Below are 12,733 nucleotides of genomic sequence, written 5' to 3' on the forward strand. Positions count from 1 at the left end.
TGGTAATATAAAATTATTAACAATTTCAATGAAGGCTCAAATATATGTATTTATTTGAATATGCTAAACTTTTTTTTTTTTAAATGTGAATTTCTTAGTAATAATCTCTTCCTATCTCTTAAATGTTATTTTAAATTCATTTCTATTTATTTTCATCGAGTTTATCTTTCAAACTCATTTTATTATCGGTGAGGATGACACCAAGATAGTAACTAATCGTCCTTTAATAACGGTACATGTTACTAGCAACGTAACAAATGTTTCAGCACCACTAAAAGTAAGATGTAAATCAGGCGACGATGATCTCAGTGACCACATATTACGTCGAGGCATGAAATTCAATTGGAATTTTCATATGAATTTTTTTAGTACTACACTTTTCTTTTGTCATTTTTATTCAAATAGAAAAAATAAATCATTAAATGTGCACGATTATGAAATATGTGATGCTCATTGCAGTACTAATTGTTATTGGGTTGTTAACTAAGATGGTTTTTATTTGAGCAAAAATAAACAAACGTTTTATAAAATGGATAATTGGCAGTAGGATAATGCTAATTATAATGCTATTCCTTTTTTTTTATCTATGATTACTGGAATAAAACTTAAAAGATTATTATATTTGATAGATTATTATATCCTACTATTTTTGTCTTTAGTAATATAAATCGCGGCCTTAAAAATATGTGCTCAATTTCGTTTTAGTGCATTCAAAATTGTTCTACATTTACACTCTCAATCATTATTTATTAATAAATATCACCATTGAGTTATTAAACTGCCGACTTAAAAAATGGATCCCTCATTTTCTTTTTGTATGTGATCCAATTTTCTCGATGGAAGTGATTTTAAAACAATAATTCATATAGACATGTTTAGTAATTAATTTAAAAAATCTAAATAAAATTAATTAAAAATACCAACTTAATGACAATTTCAAACCAATTTTCATATTAAATAATTAATATGTAAAACTAATAATAATAATATTTGAAAATAGATAAACAATAACTTAAAAAACAAAAACAAAATCTTTTAATTGAATAAAAACAATTAAATTAATTAAAAAAATAAGTTATAACTCAAAAGTTGTATAATAATATAAATGGGAAGCACTTGCGTTAATAGTGGTAGATATTCCCTCTTCTAACCTAGTGACAATAAAATGTGAATATCTTCAGTCTTCCTGAGGTTCTGAGTTTGAGCCCGTCAGACGACAAGTTATGCGCCTAGTTAAATGATTAAGTGTGTTTGTAGGCTATATAATTAACCCGTAGGGATTCGTCGCACTTCAAAAGAGAAGCGGAACTCAGCGTTCTAAAAAAATAGTGGCAGATAAGCGTAAGCGAGAATGTCAGTTTAAGTAACGCAAACATTGATGTGAAAACTTAAGGGTTCATCCACGAATGGTGAGTCAAGGCATAAAATGTCTTAAGATAATGTTAGGGTGAGTCAATGCCTAAAATATGCCAAAAGGCGCAATCGAATGTTTAAGAATGTATTCTTTAAAACAGAAGGGTTCATCAACAGAGAGTGAATTAGATCATACTGAAAGGTGTAGTCAGATATTTATGAATTTGTCGTTAAAAACCGTAAGATTCGTCAACAGATGGTGAGTCAAGGATTAAAATCATGCTAAAAAGCGTAATTGAACAAAAGCAAGAATGTCGACTTAAGTAACATCAACATTAATGAGAAAATCTAAAGTTCATCCATGGATGGTGAGTTAGGTCCTATATAATGCTGAAATGTGTAGTCGAATATTTAAGAATGTATCATTGAACACCGCAATATTCGTCCACTAAGGGTGAGTCAGAGCCTAAAATAAAATATGTAATCAAATGTTTAAGAATGTCATCCTTGAAGATAATGTATGATGGAAATTGAGAATGGTAAGAGGTTCATCCACGAAGGGTGAGTCAGGGTCTATGATTATGCCGAAAGTCGTAGTTAAATATATGTTAAAAGACAGAATCGAATATTTAAGAATGACATCCTTGGAGATAATGTATGGTGGAAATTGAGAATGGTGAGGAATTTATCCACAGAGGGTGAGTTAGAGTCTAAGATCATATCGAACGGTGTAGTTGAATGTTTAAGGATGTATCATTTAATATCATAAGATTCATCCACGTAGGTGAGTTAGGGCCTAAAATAATGCAAAAAAGTGTAATCGAATGTTTAAGAATATCATCCTTGAAGATAATGTATGGTGGAAATTGAGAATAGTGAGAGGTTCATCCACAAAGGGTGAGTTATGGACCTAAGATAATGTTAAAATGCGTAATCGAATGTATCTTTGAAGACCGCAAGGTTCAAGCTGTGAGTTAGGTCCTAAGATCATGTCGAAAGGCATAGTCAAATGTTTAAGAATGTATCTTTGAAGATTGCAAGATTCGTTTACAGATGGTAATTTAAGACCTCATATCATGCAAAAAAAAAAAGTATAATCAAATGTTTAAGAAGGTCATCCTTGAAAAAGATACTGTATTCAAAATTTGCTTTTTCTTTTTAAGACCGATTAATCGGTTTTACATTTCACAGAAAGCTCATAAATGATCATAAGATTGATTTTAAATCATAAAATTCAAGAACCAGAAACATACAAACTTATGAAAACTGAAATATAAAAATTTCAATTTCAAACTGAAAATATGAATTAAATGATGATTGGAAGCTTACCAAGAATTGAAGAACACTCTTTAGACCTTAGGGAAGCTTTTAAGATGCTTGGATCCAAGCTTCAGAGTCTTATACGGAATTTTTGAAAAATCAAAAGTTTTGAACTATAATGGCGAAATTTCGAAATTATTTGATTCAGGTTTGAAATGTTATCTCTTGTCTTCGAAAGTGTTGAGGGAGGCTATTTATAGCCTTTTTGAGCCGATGGAGATTTTAAGTGGATCGAATTAGCCAAAAGCCATAAATGACATTTTGACTGTTCTTTATCCCACTTTGAAGTAGGGGAAATGATCAACGTGGTAATGTGATCATTTCACCTTTTCAATTAACCAATTAATTGGTTGACTGTGGAGAAAGTTCCATCTTTGAAAATTCAAAGATGGGACTGCATGCTTATCTCCGCAATCGCGACAAAGGAGACGGTGGTGATCAAAACGACGCCGTTTTGAGGCTATCTGGCGAACGCGGGACGCACCGTTAGCGTTCCGTCAAGTTTGGGGCATTCCGTTGCATTTGGATGGACGAAGCTAACGTCCGCGTTAATTGAACATTTGCATCTCGGGTGCGCGCGTCTCTAACTGCAACGGGCTACGTGGACGCGTCTGGAGCGTTGTATGAAAATTCAGCGTTGATCCAATGGGCGCGGTTGCGGCTGTAGATTTATCTCCAGATTTCTGCTACACCCGATTACTGATTTTATTTTTTATTTTGAAACTTTAAGGGTTTGTTTGAAATTGATTTTTCTTTAACTCTTTTAGTTTTAATTTTAATCTTTTTGAATACACAAAATATTAAAATAAATATGACAAATATTTTGCCAATTTTTTATTTATTTATTTGTTTATATTTCAGGGTTAAATAAATAATTTTGGGGATGAAATAGGTACCTCATTTCACCCTAAATTATTTATTTTAATCTCTTTATTTTTTTCTAAAATTATTTCGAGATAAAATGAATATAACATTTATCCCAAATAATTTTATTTTTTGTTTTCGCCATTTTTTTTAATTAATTAGCTTTTAATTAACACAATAATTAATCTAATTAATTGTTTAATTAGGTATTTGACCATGTGGTTAATTATTTTGATTTATTTATTTAAAAAATAAATCAAAATAATTATTTTAATATTATAAATAGGTGTGTAGATTTTTATTGCTTAGAACCTCATAATTTTCAAAATTTATACGGTTATAATTGAACTCGTGACATTTTGGTATCGACTATTTTAACTAGTCCAAATATATATATATATATATATATATATATATATATATATATATTATATATATATTACGAAAAATTATAAAAAAATCATGAAATGTACGTTGGGTTACAAATGTTGTTAGTAGAATAAATGTTAAAATAATTAGAGAGAACATTTGTTCTTATTAATATTCATATATTTTTTAGAAAATTATTAATTTAAAATTTAAAAAATTCTGTGAAAAATTAATATACAAATAAATGTTGGACAAGAAATTGCGCCAAATATATAGTCTTGTAACAAAATAGTAAAATAAATTATAAATTTGTAAACATTATAAAGATTAAAGGTTTTTATGAACTTTAATCTAAATTAGTATTTTAATCATTATCATTGGATGTTTATAATTTTTTTATCTATCAAAAAAGAGCAATTTTTTTTATCAATTTGTTATTGAAAATATTTCATCTAATTAAATTAAATCTTTCATAATAATCATAAACAAAATTGTTTTCAATTTTTATTTTTACAATTCAAAAATAAATGATTATAATTATAACAATGATGGTGATAAAATAATAGTTTTTAAAAGATAGAAGTAACCTAATATATACATTTTGTAAAATAAAACAACCATTTTTTATAACAGTTTTTATATTTTTGTTCAAATTTTATAAAAAAAAAAGGTTTTATATATTATATAATAATAATTTTTATATTAAATACAAATAAAATCATTTCCCTTAACTTTAATAATTTTTAAAAAGATAGTGATGAATACAAAATATCACCTTCCAATAATATTATTTATTTAAAGATACAACTAATTTGGATAATTCAAAATTTTAAATGAATATTATAATTTTCTCTGTATTGAGATAAGTTCAATTGTCACTAGATTGAATTTAAATAATATTACAATAATATAAAATTATAAAATTGAAGGAATTAATATATTACCTAAAGTATTACAATAGTGAAATAATCTTAAATAATATCATAATGAATTATATTTAAATAATATTACATGAATATAAAATTATAAGATTGAAATGATTAATAATGGTATCTAAATTATTATAATATAATCTTAAATATTGTCACAATGAATTGTGTTACAATAATATAAAATTGTAAGATTGAGAGAATTAATGTGTTACCTAAAGTATTACAATATATAGTTGAATAATATTAAATAATTTAAATAATGTCATAATTGATTGTATTTAAATAATATTATATTAATATAAAATTATAAGACTAAAATGATTAATATGTTAACTAAAGTATTAAAATAATGAAATACTTAAATAATGTCCTAATGTATTGGATTTAAATAATATTATAATAATTTTTAGTGAAGGCTCGAATATGTATTTATACGAATATATTAAGCTTACTGGTGAAAGTGAATTCCTAAGTAATATTCTTTACTATTGTTTTCATATATAAACGTGTTATTTAATCATCATGTATGAACGTTTACTTTTTCAATTTATTTTCGTCGGCCTTATTTTACAAATTCATTCTACTTTTGGCGAAGATAATACCAACAAAGTAACTAATGATGATCCCGTTAGGGTACATATTATTAGCAATGTGACAAATACTCCAACACCACTTAAAGTAAGATGCCATTCACGTAACGATGATATCGGTTACCACATATTACGTCGAGGCATGGAATTCCATTGGAGTTTCAAAATTAACTTTTGGGGGAGTACACGCTTTTATTGTCATTTTTATTCAAATGGAAAAAACAAATCATGCGATGTGTTCAATGAGAAACTATTCGATAATTATTGTGGTCCCGAATGTTACTGGGTTGTTAACGAAGATGGTTTTTATTTGAGCGGTGATAACAAAATATTTTTTAAGATAAATAATTGGCAGTAGTTGTATATGTGTATATTGGAATAAAACTGAGATCATTATATTTGAGAGTTTGTCTTTTCTTTTTTTCTTTTTTTATATTCACATCTTATTTCCTTTTTTTTGCATTTAATTTTAGAATCTTACTGCTCCTTTAGTATTTCCGATTTGTAGAGGTATTGATGTCAATCTCGCAAGATCCTAACTTGATAAGAAGCTATTATTTAGTTTTCGGGATTCTCCTCGTTAGTGTTCCCGGTAAGTAATATAAATCACGGCCAGAAAAAATTTAAAAAGTGTGCTATTTCATTTTTAATGCATTCAAAATTGTTCTACATTTACACCCTCAATGATAGTTTATTAACAAATATCACCATTGGGAACACCGAATTTGATAACAGATCCGATTTCATAGATGTTGGAAAAACAATGACCCATGTAAAATAATAGTAAAATAAATCATAAATGTGTAAACTTATACAAATTAAAGATTTTTATGAAATTTAATCTAAATTAGTATTTTAATCATTATCATGTGATGTTTATCAATTTTTTTATCTATCGAAATATATATTGTTTTTTTTTATCAATTTATTATAAAAAAAAAACATTTCCTTAACAATTCAAAAATAGAATTAATTTGGATAATTCAAAATTTTTAGAATACAATTAAATTTGATAATTTTAATAAAAGATAGTGATGGATACAAAATATCACCTTCCAATAATATTATTCATTTAAAGATACAATTAATTTGGATAATTCAAAATTTTAAATGAAAAATAAATTTTCCCTGTATTTAGATAAGTTCAATTGTCACTAGACTGATTTTAAATAATATTATAATAGTATAAAATTATAAAATTTAAAAGTTTAATAAGTTAAACTAAAGTATTATAATAGTGGAATAATCTTAAATAATGTCACAATGAATTAGATTTAAATGATATTACATGATTATAAGATTATAAAATTAATATATTACTTAAAGTATTATAATAATTGAATAATCTTAAATAATGTCACAATTTATTTTGTTTAAATAATATTAAAATAATATAAAATTATAAGGTTGAAGGGATAATTAATTTGTTATATAAAGTATTATAATAACTATAGTTTAAATAATGTCATAATTGATTAGATTTAAATGATATTACACTAAGATTTAAGGATTAATATTTTATCTAAAATATTAAAATAATTAAATAATTTTAAATAATGTCATAATGGATTGGATTTTTATAATATTACAGTAATATAAAATTAAAAACAATTTTGAAGGCTGAAATATGTATATTTATATGAATATACTATTCTTCTTTGATGAGTGTGAATCTGGAGTAATAATCTTTTAATATTCATTTTTACATATATATATATATATATATATATATATATATATATATATATATATATATATATATATATATATAATCGACTTATCTGAAATTGATGCGTACTTTTATATTTTATTTATTTTTATCGTGTTTATCTTTCAAACTCATTTTATTATTCAAAAAATAACTAATAACCTATACACTCCTTTTCTTTTTCCCGATAACACCCAAATAGTACCTAATAGTCCGTACACTCCTTTTCCTTTTCCGTGGAAGAAAGTACATGTTATTAGCAACGTGAAAAATGCTCGCACCACTAAAAGTAAGATGTCAGTCAGATGACAATGATCTCGATTATCACATATTACTTAGAGGCATGAAATTCAATTGAAGTTTTTGAGTTAATTTTTTGGGAACTACACTATACTTTTGTCATTTTTATTCAAACAGAAAAAAAAAAATACATCATTCAATATGTTCGATGTTGGATGAGAGTCTAGATGTTTTTTACTGCAATGATGAATGTTATTGGGTCACTAACAAATATGATTTTTATGTGAGTGGGGATAACACAAAGTTTTATAAATTACATCATTGGTAGTAGTAGGTTGATGTTAATTATAATGTTATTCCTTTTTATCTGTGTATAGAATAAAACTTGATTACTATATTTGATAGTTTGTCTAATTTTTGTATTTTCTCATTTTGTGAATCTAATCCTATCCTTAATAGGCGTGAAAACATACCCAAATTGGTGTTTGTAAACCAATTCATTTTTACTAATGAAAAATGGGTCATTACCGAGAGATTATAAGAATGGGTCATTACCGAGAGATTATGAGAGTACAATTTCTCGGTAATCACCATATATTTGTCGGTATAACACTAATACGAAAGTTTAGGGAACTTTCAGCATTCGTCGGTATAGCGACTTTCGATAAATCTATTTAGGTGTTTTTCGATAGATTTATGAAATCTCTCGGTTCAGACACTCGAGGGAAATACCGAAAGTTTTTCGAAACATTTTCGATTTTGTCTCAAAAGAAAATAATGAGATAATAGATCATCTCTTAGTTTTTCACTCCAGAAAAATACCAAAAGTATTCGAATCTCTCTTCCAAAACAAAAACATATGAAGTTTGAGTTTTTCTTAACCATATATATTTTATATTGAGTGTACTATAATATATTTTTAATTTTATGTTATTAAAGTTTAAGTGATACAAACAAAGAGTGACGGTTTTTTCCATATGAGATGATATGTAAAGATTAAATTCCTTAGATAATAGAGTGAAATTTATGAGAGAAAGAGATGAGTGAATTTAAGCTGATACTTCAGAAAGTAAGTAGGGAAGTGAATATCTCTAATTTAATTCTAAGTGTTTAATTTTTATTTATTTGTTTTTACTACTCATCTTAATAATATTATTGTCGTCGTCTTCTTCATCATCAACATATATTTCTAAATAAGAGTGATTCCAGTTATTGGAACACCATCGTGATCTTATTTATCTCATCCGTCTATATATGTTTAATTGAGAGAGAAAGAAAAGATAATGAATTTTATAAGGATACTCCTCCTTTTCTTTCATTTAATTAGTTGTTTAAGTTAGATCTTTCATTTAATTTTTTTAACCAATTTGTTTGATTTTTGGGTTAATTGATTCGCTAACAGGCCTGTTTAAAAAATGAAAATAATAATTACTTTAGTATTTTAATTTATTTATTTGATTGATAAAAAATAATGAGCCTACATGGAAATCTTTTAAACTGGATTGAATATATACTTATTAAAAAAATAAATTCATAAAATTATTTAATCTAAATCAATATAGCAATAAAATATTAAAACAATAATTGTAAGTAAATTAAAAAATATATATATTTGCCCAAACCTAGATCTCGGAACTTGAGGTTTCCAAATTATTTAAATAATTTCAATTAAATAAAATTATATTTTACTAAGAAAACGAAAAAATTGTTGGAGGTAAAATTATAAATTTTAAATAAAACAGTAGTTGTTTATTAGAATAATCAATTTCTAATAATCAATTCTAATGATTTTTTCTCATTCAATTTCATGTACGAAATCCAATTTCTTATATACTTTCCTCTGTTCAGATTTCGCAATGGATCTTCTATAGTTCATTTTTTAAATCTGTATTTATTTTCTGTTCTTTCTTTTTATTTTTATTTTAAATAATATCATCCCCGAACCTTGAAAATCAGTAAAAATAATTTACAATGAAGAGTTTATAGTAATTGTAGAATTTAAGATTTATTTACTAATTATATATCACACAAATTGGATAAAAGAGAGATTATTAAAAAGTGAACGATTTGAGTAAAATAAAAAAAAATAATTAGGGTATAAAATGACAATGAGAAGAAAAATTATAGAGGTGATATTTTGATTTGATCATGGTTTGAATGATCATTGAATAATTGATTATTTGAAATTAATCTAAAAGATTCAAATCAAATTTAATAATATTGAGTAAGAAAATAAAAGAGTGAATTAATTTAAGGAACAAGAGAAGAGGACAATTTGAGAAATTTAAGGTTAGTCCTCTTAAATGTCATTTCTCCATTTTTATACATGATCCGCTCTTATCTCATCCAACTTTAATTTCACTCATATAAATACAACATTTTCAATACTACTTACATTATAGTATTTTTCCAAATGGGGAGTTGCAAATTATTCGTCGGTTTTATTTTCGCCATCATTTTCCTCACCGGAACTCATCAAACAACAGCTAAGAAGGATAAACGAATTCACATTTATCAACTCCAAAAGGGAAACTTCTCGATGAAGTTCACGAACTATGGAGCAACTCTAATCTCACTCGTTGTTCCCGATAGAAATGGTTACTTCTATAACTCTTTTAATCAATCAAAAAAATAGTTAAGAAAGAAAGAATAACAATGAAATTCACATAATTTTGAACAAATAATTCATTAGCATTATTTTTTTTATTAATTAATGTTAGGCATGCTGGACGACATTGTTCTCGGTTATGAAAATATCCACGACTATAAGGTTTGTTTTTTCACACTTTGAATTTATTTATGATAATTCCGATGATATAAATTTTAAAATACAGAATGATACGACTTACTTTGGGGGTATAGTTGGGCGAGTCGCTAACCGAATAGGAGGAGCTCAATTTTGTCTTAATGGGACATGCTATAAATTGGTTGCCAATGATGGAAATAATACTCTCCATGGTAATAATAATGCATTTTTAGTTACCATTGTTATATACTTAAGGAATTCTCATTTTTTTTTACTGATTACGATATTATAAATTATTGTATTTCAGGTGGTAAAGTTGGATTTAGTGATGTCATATGGTCCGTGAAAAACTATCAAAATGATTCACAAATTACCTTTACTTATAATAGTTTTGATGGAGAAGAAGGTAATGAGTTTTTTTTTTATTTAAAATGTCCAAAATATTTGAATGTAATGATTTAAACGATGTGATTGAAATAATCGTTTCTTTTTGCATGTAGGTTTTCCGGGAAATTTAACCGTGGCAGTAACTTACCAAATAATTGGAACCAACAAATTACAAATAAAAATGGTGGCAAAAGCCTTAAACAAGCCAACACCCGTAAATCTCGCTTCCGACACATATTGGAATCTCGCGGGTCATGCAGACACAGGCGGCATTCTTTCTCATCGTCTTCAACTCTACGCCCAAAACTATACGCCCGTCGATTCCAATCTAATCCCAAATGGCCAAATCCGAAGTGTTAACGATACAGCCTATGATTTTCGAACTCCCCAGATAATCGGGTCAAGGATCCACGAACTCCCGGGCGGGTACGATATTAACTATGTATTGGTAAATTCAAGTAAAGGAAAACATTTGAATAAAGCAGCGGTTTTGGAGGAAGAGAATTCGGGTAGGTGGATGGAAATATGGACAAATCAACCCGGAATCCAAGTTTATACCGCAAATAACTTAAATCGAGTGAAGGGAAAAGGTGGCGCGATTTATAGGAAGTATGCGGGTGTTTGTTTGGAGACACAAGGGTTCCCGGATTCGGTTAATTACCCGAAGTTTCCATCTCAGATTGTGAATCCGGGTCAGACTTATCAGCATACTATGGTTTATAGATTTACAGCTAGGTAGTATTAATTAAGTTGGTGTAATTCTTATGATTAATTAATTTGTTGAAGAATTATTTTAAGTTGATATATAAGAGTTCCAATATTACATGTTATTATACACATAAACTTCTCAAATTAAACCATCATATTAAATTGCAATAAAAATAAAAATTAAATGAATTAAAAATTGATATTTGTTATGTTCAAATAATCAAACCAATGCAATTTGAACTAAGAAATTTTATAGATATAAATTCAAATGCTCTCATATTTGTTTAAAATGAAATGGTTAAATTGGGACTATTTATGGGACAATCAAGATTTTATAAATTTTTTTCAAAACTTACAATTTAGAGTTTCTTATTATTAAAGTTATTTAAAATCAGATTATGTATTTACTATTTTAAACTTCTAACTTATTATTTAAGTGACATTTATAAATAAATAAATAAATAAATAAAATTAATATAACTAATTTAATTATTATATTTCAGCAAATTAAAAGTTTTGACTACCGAATTTCAAAAAATTGATAGTATAATTCGTTAAAATTCAATAGTTAAATTAATGTCATAAATGTTTTAATTATTTATTTAGAAATGTCACGTAGATAATAAGTTAACGGTATTAAAAATTGTTAAGACAAATTCTCTTTTTGTATAACTTTATTAGTAAGAACGCAGTTTTAAATGAAGATATTTGAAATCTCAATTGACTCCAAATAACTAGCCTAATTTTTACCATTTCACTAATAAGAAAGTTTATTTAAAATGGTTAGTAAGTTTATATTTTGTAAATAATTTTATTTGACTAATAATTAAACCGAAGAGTGAAAAGTCATTTTATCGGTCCTTTCTTTGACTTTTTTTAGTATTGAAAGATGTCTTTTTCTATTTACACCGTTCATATTTGATTTAGTTTCATCGTTCATATTTGATTTAGTGTTGTACTTTGTTCAATTATGTTTAGCCTGATCGGATTTTTCGTTTCATAATTTTATAATCCGAATAATATTCTTAGCTTTTGGTGGTGGGTTGTTTACTACTCATACCTATACTCATACCTATCGTTTGTTTCGGTAATTTTTTCTTAAGTTTGTATTCATCATCTTCTTAGCTACAAAGGAATGAAGTTGTCAGATCTGAAGTAATTTTTCATTTGTTCAATAATAAATTATTTGAACTGATATTTTATTTTGAGGACATTTTACAGGTATCCTTATTTGTTTTTTTTAATGAGTTTCTCATTATTTTGACCATATATGTAGATGATCAGTTATCACTTGACAAAACATTTTTTGGCGTTGCTTACCAACCTACGGGTAAAGACAATTTGTATCGCCGTCCAGAATATTTGATAAAGATTCTTCTGAAGCAAGATGAAAAGCGTTTCCTATAATTTTAAGTTTTGCAAAATTATATTATTTAATGTTTAAATCCGTTTTAATTGTTTAAACGTTATATTATATTATATTATATTATATTATATTATATTATATTATATTATA

General features: G+C 26.2%; 1 protein-coding gene across 1 annotated transcript; it reads left to right on the forward strand.

Moving 5' to 3' along the window:
* The first annotated feature begins 9,789 nt into the window (after positions 1-9,789).
* LOC124935571 (galactose mutarotase-like) lies at positions 9,790-11,248 on the forward strand. The gene is made up of 5 exons (XM_047475998.1): positions 9,790-9,973; positions 10,097-10,146; positions 10,211-10,334; positions 10,430-10,528; positions 10,623-11,248. The coding sequence occupies exons 1-5, from the start codon at positions 9,790-9,792 to the stop codon at positions 11,246-11,248; spliced, it is 1,083 nt and encodes a 360-aa protein (XP_047331954.1).
* Positions 11,249-12,733: the final 1,485 nt, after the last annotated feature.

This window comes from Impatiens glandulifera, chromosome 4 (genome assembly GCF_907164915.1).
Source record: "Impatiens glandulifera chromosome 4, dImpGla2.1, whole genome shotgun sequence".
Taxonomy (NCBI): Eukaryota; Viridiplantae; Streptophyta; class Magnoliopsida; order Ericales; family Balsaminaceae; genus Impatiens; species Impatiens glandulifera.